The sequence below is a fragment of the Hydra vulgaris genome, chromosome 07, assembly GCF_038396675.1.
Source record: "Hydra vulgaris chromosome 07, alternate assembly HydraT2T_AEP".
In the NCBI taxonomy this organism is placed as follows: domain Eukaryota; kingdom Metazoa; phylum Cnidaria; class Hydrozoa; order Anthoathecata; family Hydridae; genus Hydra; species Hydra vulgaris.
The window spans coordinates 16,484,345-16,508,342 of NC_088926.1; the positions used below are offsets into that span (position 1 = coordinate 16,484,345).

The window sequence follows — 23,998 nt, forward strand, 5'->3', positions numbered from 1 at the left end:
TATCAGGATTTGTGGTTAATATAGATGAATTATTACTTAACACTTTGACTACGGCAAGCCACAACCATGGCTTTTCCGTTGAAGTGTGGCGAGCCACTTGGCTTTTAAAACTTGTCTTTAAAATTATGACCTGTATTGCAAAAAATTATTGCTTTTCTAAATATCATTTATTATTTATACAATGAGGGCTTAAATTTTTTGTTTATAAATTTTGTAGAAGTTATAAAATGAAAATTAGCATACAAATCTCAAAACTATTTTTTTCTTCCATTTTCGGTTTTTTTAGTTAAATTTTTTTAAACATCTTTTAATTTTATCAAGCAGCCAAATGGTTAATTTAAAACATAAATAATAATATATCTAAATTTCTAATTCAACTTATAAAAACAAAAGAGATTATTAAATTTAAAATGGCTGCTGGAGCAAAAAAAAAAAAAAAGTTCTTGTCTAGGTTATTACTTGGGATCTGGAAAAAAATTATAAGCAGTTAAATTGCTCATAACTGCTTAAAACACTAAAAGTCCTAAGATATATTGTTTTTCTGAGAGAAACAAGTAAATTAAACAGAAAAAACTATTGTAACTCTTCAAATTTATCTGACCCACTCCACCTTTCTCTGTATGTAGTAGGGCTTTAGTAATGCTTCTGTCGATGATTTCAAGATGGTATGCCTTAAGGACCAATTGGCACGCTAATGTGTGGAGTTCCCTGGATAGGTGGCGAGGGTCAGATATTTAAAGTCTTGTTCTGAAAATAGAGAAAAAAGTTTCAGTGTAAACAAAATCCTTAAAACAAGAGGAAAAAATGATAAAAAAATACAAACAGGAAATCTAATTGCTAGACCATGAAGGACACCAGGTATCAACTCTAAGACAAGTTCTCCTAAGGATCTTATTGAATGAAATGAAATTTTTAAACCACCTTTGACTTGTTGCTTGACCATAAAAGCAACTGAGAGTATTTGGTAAACAAATGAACATATCAACCTGGTGTTGCCACACATAAGAAGTCAAAAGATGTATAGCAAAATCATCTTAGCATATGAAAATGTTTTCACAGAAGGAAGGAGATGGGTAAAAGGGTAAGATTTATCACTGAAGTTGATGTCCTGTAACCTATCCAAACAAAAACTTATTAGCTTGACAATATTTAAGAAATAAACATGGTACTGTATTTTAATGTGCAAATAAATATTTTTTATGGATCTATAAAAAGTTATTTTTAAATTTAACAACCTATAAACCATTTTATTTTTAAATTTAACAGCCTTCCCAGATAACACAAAAGATCAGTGTAATATTACTATATCAAAAACATACCATGATCTCATGCCGCTAACACAACCACAATTAAATAAATTTAACTGTGGTTATGATACCATTAGATCAAAATAAGATTATTACTTGATAACAAACATTTCAAAACTATTGATATCATAATTACATCACATTGATCACAGTTTTTGATTAAAAATAAAACTGATAATGAAATAAAACAGACTGTTATGATGTCATGACCACACAATCCTATTTATGATTGTGTGATTGTTATATATGTCTTAACCCTTAAACTCCGCCCTCTGGCTGATGCAGCCATTTCAAAATTATTTTTCAAAGTTATAAGGTTTAACTAAACCTAATGAGTCTGAGCTTCTTTGACTTTTCGTAACTTTATAATATGTTTTTAATGGCATATAATGCTGATCACTCTACTGCTGGGTAACAGCCTGCTTCCCATCCCAAGTATAATACTTTTATTGAAACAGCCCTTGGCTGATGCAGCCAAAACTATGAAAGTTATATACTGAGTTATGTACTTTAGACTAGTTATTTAATAAAATACACTGTAATGAATTATGATTTAGGCTCAGAAATTTTTTTTATTATACAAAAAAATTAGAAAAATATAATGAATGAAAATATATTTGACTGTATGGCAAATTTTGATTTGGAAAATGAACCTTCGGGAAGTGAATTAGAAGATAACGTTTTGGAAGATAGCAATGAAAACAAAGTTTCAGATATAGTAGAACATGATCCATTTAAAGAAGACTATGTTGGCCGCAAAGGAAGAATTTCGAAAGCAGCAGTAGATGAGCAACATGGTAGACGAGGCAGGGAAAACATTGTGAGGGAGTGAATGCGACAGAAAGCAAATCCTGCTACAGTGCGTAAAGCTATTGTTTTATTTTTAACAGCAGAAATGAAAGACCGGATACTTCATGAAAGTAATCGAGAGGGCCAACGTGCCATAAGTGCTGGAGAAGTTTCTCAACATACTTCACAACGCTGGTAAGTTTTCAATAAACTACTATCTTTTAATATGTTAAAAATGTAATTTCGACTTCATTTATAATGTAGTTTTGATAAGTTTATACTATTGTGTTTACTTTACATAAATATTCATATTTTTATTGGTCTTCTTAGGTATAACATAACAGAGGAGGAACTGGTTGGATATTTTGGCATTCGTTATCTTATGGGTGCTTTGAGACAATGCAACGTGTTTCTCAGAGACTTGTGGAGTGACGAACTTGGAATTTCTGCCTACAAAGCCACAGTGTCTCATGAAAGATTTGAGTTAATCACAAAGTTCATGAGACTTGATAACAAGGAAACATGCACTGAAAGACGCCAACGTGATAAACTAGCAGCTTTTAGAGAGATATGGAAGCAATTTCTCAAACGTTGTCGCCAATGCTTCATAGTTTCTGATATGGTTTGTGTCGATGAACAAATAGTTCCAACATGTGGGTGAGTGCCTTTTAAAGTTTACATGCCAAAAAAACCTGACTAAGATGGCATCAAAGTGTGGGCGTTAACTTGTTCAAAGTCTTGCTACTTTTATGATGCTGAGATTTATTTACGAATGATTGCTAGGGAAAAAGAAGTAGGGCAAGGGAAATGAGTGGTGCTACAGCTAACTGAACCAATTCATGGTAATGGGAGAAATATCACAACTGACCAATTCTTCACATCTATTCCGCTAGCCAAAGAACTTCTAGCACGGAACCTCACTCTGCTCAGAACCCTAAATTGTAACAAACCAGATATCGCTCCCCAACTACTTCTTCCTTGAGTTCAATTTGTTTTTATAACTGTGTATTCTGAAAAAATGCAGCTAGTGAGTTACATTCCAAAAACTAACAAGGTTGTCATTATGTTGTCTACTCTCCATACATCTACGGAAGTGTCAGAAGAAGCGCATCGAAAGCCATTTTCGATCCTCCAATACAATAATACTAAGTTTAATGTAGATACTGTTGACCAACTACTTTGTTCCTCTTTAACACGCCACAGTGGGAAGGTGATCATAGTGGATCAAAAAGACAACAATTCTTGCTGAATGAGCCTGGAAATGATGAAATGATGAAAACAGCAATGGAACACCGAATTATTGAGCATCCGAAAGGGGCATTTCAACCTGGCCCTAGACGCGCCATTGCTTCTATGTCTACTGAGCAGAATAATCCACCCCAAGATGCCTTACTCAAAATTAGAAAATCATGTCATTTGTGTCAGCTTCGTCAGCAATATTTCTTTACAAGATGTTTTAAGTGAAACACACTTGCGGAGAACACTCGTCACACACTCAAACACATAAACACACTTGCGGAGAACACTCATTAATTATTTGTGATATTTGTAAATAGTGACGCAGAATTATCGCCGACATGAAATATTGCTATTTTGTTTTTATATTTTACTTAAGAAACCATAAATAACACATAATTTTGTTATTCTTTTAAATAAAAAAAGTTATAATGGATTCGTACTAAACTTGAAATGTTGAAGCCTTATACTTACTCTTTGGCTGCAGCAGCCAAGGGCGGTGCTTAAGGTTGTAAAACAAGTGCTGAAATTAAGGGTTAAATATGTGATTGTAAATTGTTATATGCTTTTGAGATAATAGCAATTATCTCTTTAGCAATTATTATAGTTGTTTTGAAAAAGTATATTTGACTATATAGTCATCTGCAAATGATCATGACTCTAGTTATTTGATTACCTCAAAAATAGTTTCTATATGTTCAATCCTTATAACAATAACAATTCTTATGACGTTGCAGCAGTCATAAAGTTGGTTTCTAATGATCGTTAAACAATATTGTTAAACAAGTAAATGGAGAAAAATTTCTGTATACTTTTTAAATTTATAAATTATTAAAACATATCATACTACAACCTATAAGAACCTTTACTGAAAATGAAAAACTGCAAAAAGAACAAAGAAATTAGTATGAAAGTACAATTTTAAAACTTGTATAATATATACACAATCAGGTTGTGAGTGGAATTTATCTAGAATTATAACTACAACATCATAGTAAAGTTTAATTTATAATTGAAGCAGTAGTATATTAATTATATATAACATTTTATATATTTTACTTACTTTACAATCATAGTAATATTTATAATCTAAATTGACATCAACATCAGTATGAGTTATGAATTATATATTTTATCTTTATTATTCTTCTTATTGTTGTTAATAATAATTTTATTATTTACCATTTTTATTTTCCATTAATAACAATAAATAGAATAATAATATGACAAAATGTTAATTTCACAACTCATACTGTTTTTAATATCATTTTACATTATTTATATTATTATGATTGTAATGTAATAAAATATTATATATAATATTATATGTTATTATTCAGGCCCGTAGGAACAAATCATGTTGGAGGGACAGTACTACCCCAAAATAATTTTAAAGACCTTTTTTTGTTTTAGTCAATTTCTTCAAAATTAATTTTTTTGGGGAAGGGTCGAGGAGGGGGGAGCAAATGCCCCTGCTGCCCTGCGGTTGCTACAGGTCTGATTATTATATTATATTACTGTTCATATTAAAATTAACTATAAATGAAGTAAAATATGATAACATATTTTATATATCCTAATTCTAAAGAGTTATGTATTCATCAAGTGCAAGACCATGACACATTTGTTGTTTATATCTCATGAAGAATTACAATCAAAGACTATAAGAATACCAATAGACCTATTTGAGTCTGATAATCCTACATTAGCAGTTATATTATTGCTTGAGCATAAGCGATAATATAACTCCTTTTGTGGGCTGTATTGTTGTGTTTAAAACTTCATGTTTAATGTTAAAATTGTGTATCAGAATTTATTTTTTACTTGAGTAAAATTTAAGTATATTTATTTTGAAATATTTTGTATCAGTGTTGTAGATAATTACAAAATATTTTTTATTCAGCGCTGTTTATTTATGTATTAAACAGAACACATACATACATTGAATGCATATGTTCTGTTTAAATGTTTAAATAATTTGTTTAAATGTTTAAATTCGTTTTGATGCAGTGTGAGCTCATTAACTAACTAGCCCCTCTAACTATTAAAGTTACACTCAACTTTATCTCTAGTATTTTGTTGGGTGTAATATTTTTCCTAATGCATTTTCAAAAAATCATGCCTGATATTTTAAGGTGCTATTTGTAGGAAGTAGCTCCTTTTAATTACTCCAGGTTACTGCTACTGGTATTATGTAACACAGTACCATCTCCCTCATGCCCTGCTGCCTTGTAGAGTGTGCTTTTAAAGGCAAAGGCTAGGAGAAACAAACTCCGACTTGAAAATCCCCCTGTCTTGGGGCTCTTGGTTGAGTAAACGCTAGAGATGGTGTCTAAATAAAAATACTCATCTTGGCAGATGTTAACTGCATCTAGCTACTGATTTGTAGGAGGCCTCCTAGGCAAAGGCTTTAGGGGTAAGCAGAATAATATCGTTGACCAGCCTTGAACCCATTTCTTCATCTATTAGGCTGGCGTAGATGTAAACCTGTGTTATATTGTTTCCAGCCAAGGATGATGAATGCTGGATCTTCTTGACTTTTCTCATAGGGTTTTTGCTTGCGCCTTCTCGATAGTGGCTATGCAACTCTTCTTGTTATTTCCTAATGAGGGTACAACTCTTAAACTCAGTTTAATGGTTCTAAAGCCGGCTGGTAGTAAGGTTTCCCGAACTCTATGATAGCTTTTAGAGAGGCTGATTCCATCAACAGCTGCAAAATATCAGAGTATTAACAGTGCCATGTTGCACATAGATGGTGTACTGTTAATGTTTTTGGTGCACATTGTCGAGGCCACATAAGGAGCCCTATGTTACAACTTAGGGTTAATTAACAGGAATGAGAAAATTGTTCAGCTCATTGCTAAGGAGGACATGTTATATCTATGAATAAGTCAAGTTCTTTTTAAACTGAAATATGCCAAAAGTAAATTAAAATATTTAACATAAAAACCATCCCCGTCACCTAATTATTTTAATATATCTTTTACTAATATTTGTGGTCTGCAAAGCAACCTTCAATCGGATAAATCTTACCTCTTCCAAAATTCACCAGACTTGCTTGCTCCTAGTGATACTAATTTAAATTCCTTCTTCTGATTTCAATGTTGATGAATACTATCCTTTGATTCGCAAAGACTCCAATAGTCACATGGGTTTTAGGGGTATACATGAGGCTTAGGGATATACATATGCATCAATTTACTTATTTGTCAAGAAATTAGGTTCGAATCCTTTGACCATTCCTTTATGTGCTTTTGTTTAGCACCTCTTCACTCTATTACCTTTCTGTTTGTTTGTTATTGTTCTCCTTCTTCCCAAGACTGCAATCTTTTAGATATAATTTCTGATCAAATTGACCATGCTCTCTCTCTCTCTCTCTCTCTCTCTCTCTCTCTCTCTCTCTCTCTTTACCCTTCTGCCAATATTGTTGTTACTGGTGACGTTAATGCTCATTACACTGAATGGCTTGGCTTTAACACCACTGACCTGCTGGCACTAAATCCTATAACTTCTGCATTTCTCAATTTCTTGCTCAGATAGTTAACTTTGCGACTCATTTACCTGACAACCCTAATCATTTACCTTCACTCCTTGATTTATGTCTGGTCTCTGATCCTAGCTTGTGTTCAGTTTCTCCTTTTTCTCCCTTAGGTGGTTCTGACCATGCAATAATCTCTTTAAATCTTTCATCTCATACTTCCTTTTTCGGACTCACACTATCATCACACTATTTACTACTACCCTAAAGCTGACTGGGACTCTTTTTGTGATTTTCTTCATGACGGTTTTTGGGTTGATGCCTTTTCCAACTCAGCTGAAAAATGCGCCTTCTACAAAACCTCCTGGATTCAGGCAGGAATGGATGCTTTTATTCCTTCTTGTCAGTTTCAAGTCAGCCTCATTCTACTCCATGGTTTTCACTCACTTGTGCAGCTGCTAAATTCAATAGTAATCATTTTTTTCATCTTTTTCAAAAGAACAACTCTCTTGAGAACAAACAACTATAATTTATATAACTAAATATTATTGGAAGAAATTAATGTGAAAAGGTGCTGTCAGACAATCAATACAGTTTTCTTGCTATCAGACAATCAATATTTGTCAAATTTTCAATCCTCTCACTCTACGGCTGACTTGCTAACTGCTGTGACAGAAAGATTTTATTGCGCATTAGATGGAGGCGGAGAGACTAGGGCTATTGCTCTTGACATATCTAAGGCTTTCAACAAAGCTTGGCATGCTGGTCTTTTCCATTAGCTTGTTTTATATGGTGTATTAGGGAAAGTTTTTGAGATCATCAAATCATTTCTTTCTAACCACTTTATTAAAGTCATCCTTGAAGGCCAACACTCTTCTTTGTTTCCAGTAACTTCTGGGGTACCTCAAGATTCTATCCTTGGTCCTATTTTGTTTCTTATCTACATTAACGATCTTCCTAACAACTTTAAATCTAAAGTAGCTCTTTTTGCTGATGACTCAACTTTATACTCCTGTCTTGACAAAAGGTCTTCTCTTTTCAGTCACTTAAAACAGACAGCCGATCTTGAGTCTGATCTCATTTCTGTAACAGATTGAAGCTCACAGTGGCTTGTACCATTGGTGCTGCTGCTCAATGGAGCTTTTATCTCTATTTCCATCAACTAAAACTCATTCTCGCTTGACTCGTCATTCATCAAAGTCTCATTCTAGACTGGATACTGTATCTTACTGTATCTGTCCCTACCAAAAACGTTTTACTATTCTTTTTTTTTTTTTAATTTTTTTAAATTTCAAACTTTTAATGAAATAACTTACCTGTTTTTTAATTATGCAAAGCAAAATTTAACTTTTGAAAAGTATGACAAACCATAATATATATGGATATATATATATGGATATATATATATATATATGGATATATATATATATATATGGATATATATATATATATGGATATATATATATATATGGATATATATATATATATGGATATATATATATATGGATATATATATATATATGGATATATATATATATATATTAATATATAAATACATATATATATATATACATATATATATATATATATATGGATATATATATATATATATATATATATATATAAATATATATATATATATATATATATATATATATACATATATATATATATACATATATATATATATATATATACATATATATATATATTAATATAATATATAAATATATATATATATATATATATATATATATATATATACATATATATATATATATATATATATATAATATATATATATATATATATATATATATATATATATATATATATATATATATATATATATATATATATATATATATATTATATTATATTATTTTCTAGATGCTTTTCTACTTCAATTAAAATTTGGTATTACTTATGTTGTTTGAACAAAGATTGAATCATAAAAGTTATAAGTGTGTTATAAAAGTAATAACACTATTATAGTGTTATTACTTTTATAATGCAGTTAGTTACTAAAGTGTTATTACTTTTGTAGTCATAAATTTGTTGTTTTAACTTTTTTGTTAACAAATTTAAGTTGATTTGCCCCCAATAAAAAACAAATTACACGGTTTTGCAAACTAAAACTTTGAAGACCAAGTATTTTTCCGGATTTTGCATTTTGCCATTGCTTAATACAACTTGAACTACTTTAAAAACTTGAACTACTTTAAATTCTTTTAAATAATTGCAAGAAAAAAAAATGTTTATATAACAAATATATAGTTTTATTAATAAACACACTTTTGTAAGTAACAAACTCTCTGGTCATCCTTCCAGGCTACTAAAAAGCATTTTTTTTAAAATTTCAGTCGCCCTTGTAGAAAACGAGTTGTCCCATGCCACCGGACGACCATGAGGGCACACCCTTGAATGTGTGTGTGTGAGCGGGCTTATGTTTTTATTTCAGTTGTTCTTGTTTACATAAAAAATTTCTCGAAACTATTTTTTACTTTCTAATTTTGATAAAAGTTAGAGCAGTTCTTGTTCTTGACATATGAGCAAAAAACTCTTAAACCTTTTTTAATTAATAAATCAATATATTAACTCTTTATTTAATAAATTAACATATTAATTCTTTATATAATAAATCAATATATTAATTCTTTATTTAACTAATCAGTATATAAATTCTTTATTTTAATCTTCTCAGATTTCTTATAAACTAAATAAAAGTTATAAAATTGTTAAAGATACTCATACTTATATCCGATATCATATAATATCAATTATTGAAGGCTAAACAATTTAACTTTTAGGCAAGCAAAAAAAAAACTAAATACAAAGAAGCCATGTGTCATATCATTTCATGTTTCATACAGTAAAAAATATATAAACAATAGTAAAGGTAGAATAAAATAAATAACATGAAAGAAAAAAACAAACTTGTATTATTGTTTCTGCATCAGAAATTTTGTTTTTGCTATCTTTAACTTGGTTAATATACTCATCATTTTTATTAGATGAGCGTTCTTCTGCTTTTGTATTCATAAAATCTCTTAGCTTTCTATCATGATCAATGATTCTCATGAGTTCTTTGAGCTCTATACCATATTGAATTAGATCTTTATCTGCCTTTTCTTTTAATGTGAGCATTTTTATTTGAGCATCATTTCTTAAAGAAAAAAACAACATCATCATCATAATCATTATTCATCAATAATTACTTGAACATAGCCCTGATATTAGTAAATGATTAATCAATGATTACTTGTACATAGTGCTAATATAAATCAATGATTAATCAATGATTACTTGTACATAGTCCTAGTATAAATAAATGATCAATCAATAATTACTTGTACATAGTCCTAATATAAATAAATGATTAATCAATGATTACTTGTACATAGTCCTAGTATAAATTAATGATTAATCAATGATTAATATTTATTTATACTAGGTCTAAATATGTTATGTTCAAAAAATAACTTTCCTTTATTTTAGTCTATTTCATTTTCCCTCAGGCATTCACTGCTTATGTGTGACCATTTGGCAAACTTATGATGGCCAAAATTTTAATTGTAAGTATAAGTAAGAAATAAGTATAAAAAATTGCAAATTTGGATTTGAGCAGATTGAATGTACATTTATAAGACAAAAATATTCAGTACTTGTTATCAGGCCTTAAAGTAAAAAATTAAGTCAAAAAAGTTTAAAAAGTGAAGTTCATGGGAAGAGGGACAGGTCAAGTTGACAACCAACAAAAGTGGGCAGTAAGTATACCCAATTATATTTAAAATGGTGCTTGTTGATCTTGTTCTGTTGTTGCTGTTATTTTTTTTGTCTTTTATATTTGCCCTAATCTTAACTCCAAAACACAGCCAACATAGTCAACACAGCGGACTTGTTAAACAAGGCTACTGTGCAGAAAAACAAATTGAGTGTGGTACATTAATAGGTTTAGAATGGATTTGGACTTTGAACCTCCTGATTTAGAAAGCTTTAATTATAGTCTACTACTGTACATATATTTAGTAATTATCTATATTCAAAACAACATTCCTGACATTCCAGCTTACCCATTGTTCTTAAATGAAAATGCTGACCTTTTTCTACTTTTTATTTAGTTATATTAATATATATCAAAAAGAGTTCCAATACTGATTACTGTATGATTTTTACCATATTTATTACATACATTTCTATAATGTGGTGCAGTGGTAGAGCATTTGGGTCTTATAAAAAAAGCGCTAAACTTAATCCTCACCACATCCCTAGTAACACAACGCTTGTTTCTCAGCAAAAAGATTTCCCACAGTTCATTTTTAATTAAAAAAACAAATTTTTCTTAAAAAAAATACCCCCTCAGCCTTGGGTAGCTAATAATAATAATAAAGAAAAAATATTAACACAGTTGATAACTTCAGCAGCTATCCAATATCTTTCATGATTTTCAAGTAAATAATTTTATTTTTAACAATAAATTGTTTAACTTCAAACCTTGAGTTATAAGCTGCTATAGAATCTTCAGTAACTTTTGATATCTCTTGTTTGTTCTCAAAAAACTTCTAAAAATTATTTAAATTTTTTTTTTATTTTCAAAAATTGTTAAAACAAATCATTCATAATTTCAGACATTTTTGAGTTCTATCTTTTTTTAAAAAACATTTAAAAATGGTTTTACACACCAAAACAATGGTTTCACACTTCTTTGGTTCTCATAATACCATTTTCTTATTTAAGTATTACATGAGAAAGTTGTATTAATTTCATCACAACTAGACGCTCTTCCTGACATTAAGCTGTATTTCAGATTAGCACACATTTATTGTGATACTACTTTTTGGGAGATTTGCACCCAGGTTTTACAAGCTCCCCCTACCCTTACCCCATTTTATATAGGGGGTTTTATATTGAGTTTTCCTTAGATAAGTTGGCTTCATTGCAGCTAAAATGCCTCGCCTATCCTAATAAAGGATCAGTAGCTTAATGTCATGACCAGAGCATTCAGAGCAGAGCATTCATTGTAGTAGCAATAAAAGTAACTAGTTTAAGTAACATAAAGACTAAAAAAATACAAAACAATAAAAGATAAAAAATTATATGATTAACATAAATTGTTATTTTAAAAAATATACATATTCATTATGAAATAATGTGAATTACATTTTCAAGTTTTTTGTAAAGTCCATCAAAAACAAACTTTTCACTTCTCATATGATCAATTGCTTCTCGCAACTTAGCATTTTCTTCCAATGCAGAACTAAACTTTTTATTTTCCTATAGTATCAAAAACAGATAAACACACAAAAACTTTTACAAAATAAAAAAAGAAGTTTTATGCATCAAAAAAAATGCAAAACCAAAATGATTGATCAACTAAATATTTTCTACTCACTGATCAAATTTATAATTATCAAGTATATTTAAAAAAATAAAAACACCATTAAAATAAAAGTTTTCTTCTCTGTATGTCTTCTCTGTAAAGTTTATTCTTTTGTTTGCAAATCTGATTGAATGCAATAAATTCTGTAAAAATTTAAGTATCTATATAAAGTTTATTCTTTTGTTTGCAAACCTGATTGAATGCAATGAATTCTGTGAAAAAAAGAAAACTAAGCTTGGAAACTAAGTCATACAAATATCTTTTATGACAAAACTGTAGACTGGCTAAATTTATCAGTTTGCATTAAATGTCACTTTAATTAAGTACTAGGTACTAAGTAAAAAAAATACAAGTATATTCAATATAATTTTTGTGTAAAAGTCACTAAGTAAATTCTATAATTCCCTAAACACTTTTTAGTGTTTTAATTTCCCAAACATCAATTAACAAGTAATTATAACACTATCTAACTTTTTACACTCTACTTGCCACTTGCTTTAATACATATATTCAAAAAATTAAAAAAAGGAACTGGATACTGGTCATTTTTTTGGTGGTATTTTTATTGACTTACAAAAAGCGTTCAATACTGTTATATATGTTCGATCATACCATTTTAATTTCTAAACTTGAACATTACCGAATCCAAGGAGTTGCTTGTATTTGGTTTCAATCTTATCTTTTAAATCGGAAGCAGTTTGTTAGTGTTAATGGTTACAAATCAAATAACAAACACATAATTTGTGATGTTCCCCAGGGTGTTCTGCTCTTTATTGTTTTTGATTTATATTAATGATCTGAATAACTCTGTCCACTTCTTATCAGTCCATTTGTTTGCTGATGACACTAATATTTTGCATATTAATTAGTCTCATCATTCTTTGTGTAAACTTAGATCTAAAAGGTTTAGTTCATTGGCTAAATGCAAACTTAATTTCTATGAAATTGGAAAAAAACTGAACTAATATTTTTTTAATCTCAAAGACAAAAACTTTTATACAACAATCATATAATTAAAATTAAACTTAATAATAGACGTTTATATCCAAAACATGTTGTTAAATATCTTGGTATTTTTAAAGGTTCGAACCTCTAATGGAATTTTTATATAGATGCACTCCGTAAAAAACTTAATCAAGCTATTGGTATGTTTACAATAATTCGCCATTATGTTGATATAACTACCCTTAGGAATCTGTATTTTGCAACTTTCCAGTCTTATCTCAACTACTGTGTTTAGGTTTGGGGACAATTTGGCAACTGTAATATTAATAAACTATTATCAGCTCAGCGCCAATCAATCCGAATAATAAATTTTCAATTCCATAATACAGAAACTTCAAACATCTTCAAAAAACTTAAAATTCCTACCTTGTCAGCACTAGTTAGATTTGCTAATCTTTTTTTTGTTTTTAACTCCCTTAATAAAAATTTACCTTCCTCTATTACAACTTTCTTCACTGAAACTCGATTTATACATTCACATTTAACTAGAAACATCAATAATGGAAAACTAAATATACTTCCCTATAAAACTTTGAGGTATGGTAAGTATTCAATTACACATCAGTGCATCAGTGAATGGAACTGAAATCTTGTGTGCATTGTGAATGAGTTTGAAAAATTAAAACTTAAAAATAATTTATCTGCATTTCTTTATTTAAAACAAATAAAATTTAAACAAATTCTAAAAAAAAATTTATTTTAATATTTTTATCATTATTAGCTTCTTTTAGCTTTCTTATTTTACTTTTTCTTCTTACTATTTTTATAGAAACTTTATTTTTGTCATTATTATTTATTTATTTTATTACTACTACTATTTTTATTATTACTAATATTATTATAATTGTAATAAATACTATTATTTTTGCTGTCATTTTTCCTCTATTAATGAATAAAGTTATTATTGTTATTTTTATTATTTTTTAAATTAATATTATTAATATTATTATTGGGTGTCATTCCTTTGATCAGGGCCTGCATGAGTGACTCCTTCCTTATCAATCATTTACTTATATTTATTCTTAATAACAATATTTTGGTTTTATTATTTATAATATTATAGATATTCTTATTATTACTATTGTTATTATTGTTATTATTATTATTAATATTATTATTAATATATTATTGTAACTAGATGATTGTAAATTTTGAGGAAAATAAATATCTTGTTGTTGTCATTGTTAACTTTATCTAAGAATTTTCATTAAATGTTTTCCAATAGTATTTATTTTTATCAGATAACTTCAAATATGATTTACTTTTATCCGATGTCTTCCAATAACGATTTTCTTTTATCAGATGTCTTTTAACTGAAATTACTTTTTATTTTTAAACTTCATTAATTTATTATTACACTATTTTTTTTATTTTTTTGAATATCAAATGGTGTTTTTTTCTTTTCTAATCTAATAAACTTAAACAAAAGTAACTTTAAAATAATTCAGCATTCTACTTTAAATATTTTATAGTTATTAAAAATACGTAAATATTAAAAAACAAAATTACTTGGTCGAGTCTGTTTTCTAATATCTTTGATTGCTTTTGCCAGCCTTCATACTTTGCTTTACTCAAATTAACCCTTGTAATTCAAAAAATCAAAATTTAAATAAAAAAATCTTGTAACTAAAAACTCTTGTGATAATAACCTGCAAGACTTTTAATTCACAATAATTTACACAACAATTGCACAACAGTAAACACTTACAAAATCAAACTTCTAAATATAAGAATCAGTATTAAACAACATAACTTGTGCAAGTTTGACCACAACTTTTATACTTTGATTACCTGACTCTAATTATCATAGACTTTATGTAAAAATGACACTTTTTAACAATTTTTATTTTTTGTAAAAATATGATCATAATAAATATTAAAGTTTTTTAAACAACATAAACACTTTATATAATAATAGCAATATAAATATTTAAACTTAAATTTTTAAATATTTAAATTTAAATATTTTTATTTTCCTTTTATTTCCTAATAGAATTTTACACAATTTCTGAAATTTAAAAAAAAAAAAACTCTTATACAGAATATTTTTAAAGATACCATAATGCTATTCTTGCATTAATTCTTTTTTTTTTCTTTTTCTTCTTTCTTTCATTAATTCTTTATTTGTGCATTAATTCTTTTTTTCTCAAATCTCATTATTAAATTTATATATAATAGGCAACTCCTTCATTCTTTCTAGTAATGTCAACAAAGGAAAGTGCAATACTGGTGATTCAAGAAGTTTCCATTTTTTGGCAAAAAGCACGAATTCCTACTAAAAGAACTGACCACTGAGTTGAGAAGTTACTGAAACTGTATGATGAATGGAAAAGTTTACAAAAGAATATAACGAGAGGTGCAGGCAAAGACAAATAAAAAAGAGATATCTTTGTAGACAATATGGATGATCTGTTTGACATAGCTCATTCAGAAGCTTTGGAACAGATGAAAAATGAAGAGGATAAGAATTTCTTAATCTTTCAGCGCCAAAAAGAACGACCAGGGTCTATGCTTGGTGTGGATCACAAACTAAAACACAAGGAAGAAAGGGCACTGAAGCGCACTGCAATGGAAACTGCCAGGAGAAAAAGGACTTATGAAGAAATGGAACAACATTTTGGTACTCATGAGCTTTCTACATCAAAAACTGATTATTCAGCATCAAGCAGTGAAGACATTGATAGTAGTGACAACAGTGAAAGTTCACCTGCCATCGTTCAGCAAATATTAACAGTAGGAGCAGCAGCAAAAGTTCCAACAACACGAGGTACATTGCCATTTTTCACTCCCCGTCTCACAGAAGTTTTTAATAGGTGCAAAATTACTGACAGAAATGAAGTTTACATATTAATGGCTGCTGCAGAAGCTTTCAAATGTGATACTGAAAACTGATACTGGTGATAAATCGCACTTCTTTTCAATGCCTTACAAAAAAATTTAGAGAAGCAAGACACTCAGAAATTCAGCAAAACTTTAACCTAAATGATTGCCAAGAATTAGTGCTACACTGGGATGGAAAGCAGCTCCCAGCACTCACTGGGGTTGAAAAGGTAGATAGACTAACAATAATAGTAACTTTTCAAGGCAAGGAGCAATTGTTGGGAGTTCCTGAAATCCAAACATCTTCAGGTGAAAAACAAGCTATGGCTGCTTATCAAGCAGTGGAGAAGTGGGGTTTAACTGACAAAATTCTGGTAATTTGCTGTGATATGATAGCAAGCAACACAGGTCGAGTAAATGGTGCCTGTACAAACCTAGAAAAATTGTTCAATCGTGACCTTTTACACCTCCCTTGCGTCACCACATTTTTGAATTAGTTTTGAGGAGCAGTTTCAAGTCACTGATAGGTGCAACTTCTTCTCCGGAAATGGCGCTTTTCAAAAGATTTAGAGAAGCCTTGATGAAACTCGACAAGAACGTTTATATAACTGGTAGTAATGAAATGTCTGATGATGTCCGCTCTACCATTCTTGGATTTGTTGAACACTACCTTTCTACACAAAAACAGCAGAGAAATGATTACCGAGAATTGTTGGAGTTAACAATGATCTTTCTTGGTGGCATTCCGAAGAACAGAATATCATTTCGTATACCAGGAGCTGTAAGTCATGCTAGATGGATGGCAAAGGCAATTTATGCATTCAAGGTACACCTGTTTCAAAATCAATTTCAATTATCACATACGGAGAAGAACTCTTTAAGAAGAATATGTATGTTCCTTGCTCGAGTGTACGTTCAAGCCTAGTTTCTATCATTAGAAGCAATTACAGCACCATATCATGATTTCCTATTCATATGCCAACTGATTAATTATCGAAACATAGATCCACAAGTCAGTAAGGCTGCTGCAAAGAAATTTTCCAACCACCTCTGGTACTTAGTTTCTGAAACTGTTGCTCTCGCCTTATTTGATGACAATGTTCCACCAGCAGTTAAGGCAAATATGGCTCAAGTTTTGCTCAACAAAAATGAAGAAGCGGAGGGAAAAAAAATCAAGTCAAGAGATACATTCTTCTCGAAAAAGACTTTTCTTCCTTTCCAAACATCGAGTTTCTATCTCTGTTAACTCCTGGTACAAAAACATTCTTCAACAGATTTTCTCTTAGCACCGATTTTCTGAACATACTGAAGACCCTTCAGTATGGAAGGATGATCCTGGTTACAAAAGGGGAATTGAAAAACTTAAGAAAATAGTGGTTGTGAATGATGTTGCTGAAAGAGGAGTCGAACTCATTCAGGATTATAATAACATTCTCACCAAAGACGAAAGTGAGAAACAATTTGTTTTACAGATTGTTGCAGGAGACCATAAAAAGTACCCAACTGCTACTAAATTATTATTATGTATTATGAAACAGTAATGTTCAAGGTTATTGTTGTACATGAAAATGCTTTTGCCTTATAGCTTTTTGGTGTAGTAAATAAGAACATGGTCGATATAGACAAGAGTATGTTGCTTTTGAACGGAATTAATTATTATGCATGTTATATTCCAACCTAAAGGCGTTTGAGGGTCGCCTTGCAGTTGTCCCATTGAGCTGAAATTTTGCACAGTTGGTTGATTGGAACAGAATCAGAGGTTGGAAAGTGCAACACTTTCACTTTCAAAAATTTCAATACAGCTAAGAGTTACTTTAATATATATATATATATATATATATATATATATATATATATATATATATATATATATATATATATATATATATATATATATACATATATATATATATATATATATATATATATATATATTTATGTATATTTATATATATGTATATTTATATATATATATATTTATATATATATAAATTTAAAGCAGACATTAAGTTGTGGTTAGCGTTTGCTTCAGATTTAAGAGATCTGTGATTCGATGCCTGCTCTAGCTGGTTTGTGTAATGAGACAAGCATGAACTTCCTAGTTAAATGCTCTTCTGCTGTTCTCTTTGATACCATTAAGTATTATTGGAGCACCTTAAATAACCACACAAAATTGTGTATATACATTTTGAAAGTCATTTAGCCAATCTTACAAGGTAAATATTTTGAACTTGGATTTGTTTGATCCAAGGTTCTAACAACATTATTTGAAAATAATTAAGTTTGTAGCATGACTAGAAATGACCTCATAGGTCAACATAAAATCAATATACAATAACCTAACTGTTAATTTATCTATTGTAAACAGTGAAAGTGATAGGTACTATACATTTCTTAAATTAAAAAGCACAGTATTTTTTTTTGGTACAGGTACATATAAAGAAAATATCGTTGAAAAAAAAAACTGAATCTATTCACACCAATGCTTGGAAATTTGTACAAATTTAGTCAAAAAACACAAATAGGGTAACTTTCCAACATTCTGTGCAAGTGCTTCTAACTAGAAAAAATATTTTGTAAATAATTATAACCTGCATTTTTTTTACAGTTTTTTTTTATTTTGTAGAACTTAAGATGTTTGAATTTTAATTTGTTTAAAAATTCTTTTAAGTTTAAACCTTTATATTCTTATTTTTTTATGAAAAATTTACATGCAAAAGTATTTAATTGTTAAACAAAATTTATATTTTATAAACAAATAAACTAGCAAAATTAAAAATAAAAATAATAAAAAATAGTACCCTCCCATTTTCTTTCGTTGCATGTTGATTTTTTTTTCTGCATTCAATATCTGTAATGAAATAAAATTTTATAAATCTTATTTTGTTAATTTATTTAAATTATTATATATATTTAGCATTTTATGGTACAAATTGCAAAATGTGAATTTAGGAGAAAATGTCAGAAGTAAAAAATTCTCGAAGAGTGCTTTACAGATGACTTACAGTTTCACAGACTTATTTTATTTACAGATTTACAGACTTACTTTATTTACAAATGACATAAACTTCAGTTTCGGCAAAAATTTTTATCCACAAAATAATTATAATTTGGGTGACAATTAAACACTTTATACCCTTTATTTTTATGTTTTCATTTAATTTTTTAGAATTTGCACAATTTTATTTAAGTTGACTAAGTAGAATTTTAATTTGTTTACTTACCTTTTAAATTTATTTGAGAAGAAATAGATAACTCACATAACTTTGAAATTTTTTCTTGTAACAAAATGTTTTTTTACCAGCCAGCATTAGAAACATAATAAGCCTTGGGTAAACTAAGGTGTTTCGAATGTAAGAATTCAGACTACTAATGGACCACAGTGATTCAGCCTGTTTGTGTGGCCTTTTACCTTTTAGGTCTAACAAAATCCATTCAATAAGACTTTTGGTGAGTCCTGAACATCACTAACAACATACTGTTTTGAAATGACAGTCAAAATATATCTTAATGGTTAAAAGAAAACTATTCAACACTTTTTTTTCTATATACACTAAATAAGGTAAACCTTTTTATTCAACACTTGAAAATTTTATTAAAAAAAGAGTAACAACTAATAAAAGTTTAATAAAATTTTGATAAAAACTGCTTATATATATATATATATATATATATATATATATATATATATATATATATATATATATATATATATATATATATATATATATATATATATATATACATATATATATATATATATATATATATATATATATATATATATATATATATATATATATATATATATATATATATATGTATATATATATATATATATATATATATATATATTTACATATACATACATACATAAAAGACAAAGTAAATTATTTTAGGCGTTCCTAATTATATTTTTCTGCTAAAAAATGCATTTATCTATTGTTGAAGATGACCTTTTAAACACTTATTCAATAAAACAAAGATAGGTTTTGAGAGTATAAAACCAATTGCTCTTAGGTATTAGGTAAAAACAATTTTTTTTCCTTAATGCAAACTTTGATGCTATTGTACTGTCAGAGAACATGGATTTGAATATTTTATTTTCATTTAAGCATGATCTTAAAAAAATTTAAACAACATTTGTTTTCCTATTATTTCTGCCTAAGTGGAGATTAAATATCTTCTATAGTAAAATGTGTCGATTTGACAATTACAACTTAGGAATATAAACTAAGGTGTCCTTTTAAGTTACTGGTAGCTGGTTCATTTTTGGTTCAGTTAATTTTTTTATAGTAAAATCTAAAAATGAAAAGTGTAAAAAATATTTTTTAAAATTATATAAAAACAAAACAAAAAATTATGTAAAAACAAAAAATTTAAAATTATGTAAAAACAAAACAAAATTATCAAACAAAAATAAAAAAAAAAGACTTTTTTCAAGACATTTTATAACAATATCTTGTTCTGAGAAGGTTCATTTGAAAGGTTACATTTGAAATTTCTAAAAAATTTCAATTTTGAGGCCAAATATGGAATAATTTTAGAGACAAATATTTTTGGTAAAATATGACACCCACCATGTTGCCCCATGTCTTGGTGTGTCTTGGCATGTCTTGGTGTGGAAACTTTTTTTCAGAACCTAATCTCTAATAATAACTTTTAAACAATCAAAAAAAGTTCATCATTTGCAACCACATAATTGATACAAAATTTTGTCAAAAGTTTTTTAGTCATAACCTTAGTGCACAACCAATCTTTTTGAATATAACCATAGCAACCAATCTATTTGCTCCAAGCTTTCCAAATACACTATTTTACAATAAAAGCAAAAAAAGTTTTTTTTAAACTTTAAAAACTAAAATAAAACTAAAAAACTTTCACTAAAGTATCTACTGCATTATATGTCCTTGCTTGTCCTTTGAATTAGTAAAATATAAAATATAAGATGTACCTATACATCAGCAATGTCTCAGCCTAATAGTCTATGCCATTGGTAACCATTGGCCTAGTCATTGGTCAATGGGATTGCTTAATTGATGGGCATTGGCTAATATGCCAAACCACTAATGATGCATAGGCACACCTTATATATGTATATTACATACCTAATATTAATACGCTACCTTTATATTAAACCCTAACATAAGCCACAAACCAGGATGGTTGTATATTGACTTATAACAGCTTTTTGTAATAATATTTGGACTGCCAAACTAGAATTATCAGTAACTAGATGGAAAATGATTACATCAACTGAAATCTAATCTGTGATAAAATTATCACCAGTGTGATTTTTTTGATGCTTAAACTGTAAGCATAAAACCGCTACCTTTATTAAAACTTATTAAAAAATAGACCTGTATTTAGAAAGAAACCTGTATATATAAAGAAAATCAAAACAATTATAAAATATTATTTGGTAACCTTGCATATTGTAAATTTTTTAAAATGGTTATTTAAGAAATAATCATTTTAAAAAATTTAACATACTTTAATTCATTTATACAAATGTTGAGAAAAACAATTCGTTTACACCAAAAATTTTTAAAAATATAATATTAAATTAAATTATTTAATATAAAAAAAAATGAAAGAGAATAAACATTTCGTAAAAGTAATAATAAAAAATGAGTTAAATAATAATTAACTCGTTTTGCAGTAATTAATATTATTGCAATAATTTCAAAAAATAAATATCTTTTTTGAAATTATTGCAATAATAGAATTTTGTGACATCAAATTAACATTAGGCATTAGGTATGCGTTAAGCATTTTTTATTAAAAACGAGGCCTGCTTAACTAAACATCTTTTTGTTAACAAAAAACAATGTGTTTTTCTTTTCTCATTTATTATATTTCTTATCAACATGATGAATGAAACCTCCTGATAAATAAAAATTATTTAACTACTTCCTACAAATTCTACTTATCATACTTCTGCCTCATAGAATAGAACTTCTGCCTCATAGAACTTATATATTAATATTATAACATTATTTAATGAACTCATATAATACAACACCTAATGTATCATATCTTTAGATTAATAAATCACAAGTTAAATAAATTCAAATCATACCTCCTGATTGATTTTGGAGAGGTTTGTTTTTGCTTTATGCATATGTTGCTTCAAAACATCTAAAAAAATATTTAAAAAAAATATTTTTACACTAAATATTATCATTAAAAAAAATATTATTTAAATTTTAAAATAACTATGAACAAGGTAATATGTATTGATAAATTAAAATAAGGGAAGGAAATTTTTTTCTTTTTACTTTAGTAAACAGTAGCTAGCATCAAAAGCAGGTGGAAAAAAATTAAACAAAATTTAGCAATAGTAATGAGGTGGATATAGATTACAAAAGATTTGTTAAGAAGTAAAGTTGACATGGAAATTAGGTTAAAAAAAATTTATTAGGCATTAGTGGTAACATGGAATGATTAAAAAAGTAGCAAAATATATTTATTTTGAAAATTTATAACCCGAAGATGAAATTTTTTTTCAAAAATTGAAATAATTGAAAAAGTAAATTTATTAAAAAATAATAATAATAAATATATAATAATAATAAATATATAATAATAAAAGAAATGCATACCAATCACTTTTAACAATTCAGAAACATTCTCAACTGCCTGATCATTCTAAACATATATAAAAAAGATGTAATGAATTGTCAGGCGTTTTAAATTAGGTTCTTAAAACTTGTTGTATATTAGGGGGAAAATGAGACAATTTTACAAAAAAGATTTGAAGTATAGTATTACTTCAGCCTAGAGTATAATAGTTTAGAGTTGAAAGTTCAACTGTTAGCTCTATACTAAAGGTTTAATATAATTGCATACTGTAACCATTTCAGAATCATTGTGTGCATTATTACCAAAAGTTGTTGCTTAGTTACCACACATTAAACTTTCATACTTGATACAGTTATAAATATAATTTTTTGTTTTTTCAACATCTTCACTTTTAAAAAAGCGGCAAGCAACCACTATTAGAGTTGGAAGTTACTGAAGAGCGAATATGAAATTTATAAAGCAAGATAGCGATTAACAGACAACATAAAGAAGCAAATTATATAAATCAGGAAGACAAGATGAAGGAAGGGAATTCCAAAGGACTGATGTTAGTGGAAAAACACTAGACAAATAAGAAATTTTGGAGCACTTAGGAACAGTCACAGCAAAAAAATGAGACTTAATAGATTGAAAAGGAACATGAGAACGAATTTTAGCAGATAGCACAAGAGAGGCTAGCTCTTTAGAGCAGTGCTTATTATAGTATATATAGAAAAGAGAAAGAGAAGCAACATTACGATGATGTGATAATGGTTGGAGGTTGGTTGCAAAAAAGAATGATGAAGAAGAGTGCTGTTCATCTAGGACAACTTTTATACTAAGACTAGAAATGAAGGATTCAATAATCTTAAAGATGTTACCTTATACACCGTAAGAAGAGAGCTTATAGAATAGACCAGCATGCCAAACTTTTTCTAAAGTTTTAGAAATGTTGAGATCGATAGCCTTAGCCTCACCACATTTATCTAATGCATATCGGTAAAACTTATTTGGTTATTACTGTTAGCAAATCGGCAGTAAAACGAGAAGATCCAAATTTATATTGATGATCAGAAAGTAAGTTACTAGATTCAAATTGAGAGTTCAAGTGTATATTAATTAATGATTTAAAAACCTTGCTTATGATAGGATGAAGACTAATGGAAGAATAGATAGATAAGTGAGATCGCTCTCCAAAATTTTTGAAAATAAGGATAACAGATGCTGCTTTCCAGCAGGCTGGAAAACAAAACCTGATAAACACTTGTTAAATAGTTTAGAAAGTATAGACAACAGCTGCAGAGAACACTTCTGCAAGAAGATAACAGGTATGTTGTCCAGACCACAAGCTCTAGTCTAAGCAGGAAATTACTTTAGATACAGAAGCTGAAGTAATACAAAGGTCAGGCAATAGATTAA

At 28.3% G+C, this 23,998-nt stretch overlaps 1 protein-coding gene across 1 annotated transcript in view; it reads right to left on the reverse strand.

Annotated features, from left to right (window-relative positions):
* The window catches only part of LOC101240092 (coiled-coil domain-containing protein 63), a 75,967-nt gene that overhangs the window by 17,711 nt on the left and 34,258 nt on the right, over positions 1-23,998 (reverse strand). The window contains exons 3-9 of the mRNA XM_065801205.1: positions 22,621-22,666; positions 22,098-22,156; positions 18,817-18,866; positions 14,705-14,777; positions 11,971-12,084; positions 11,305-11,372; positions 9,748-9,976 (exon numbers count right to left, since the gene is read on the reverse strand). Coding sequence (XP_065657277.1) covers positions 9,748-9,976; positions 11,305-11,372; positions 11,971-12,084; positions 14,705-14,777; positions 18,817-18,866; positions 22,098-22,156; positions 22,621-22,666 — 639 coding nt within the window. The remainder of the gene's footprint in view (positions 1-9,747; positions 9,977-11,304; positions 11,373-11,970; positions 12,085-14,704; positions 14,778-18,816; positions 18,867-22,097; positions 22,157-22,620; positions 22,667-23,998) is intronic.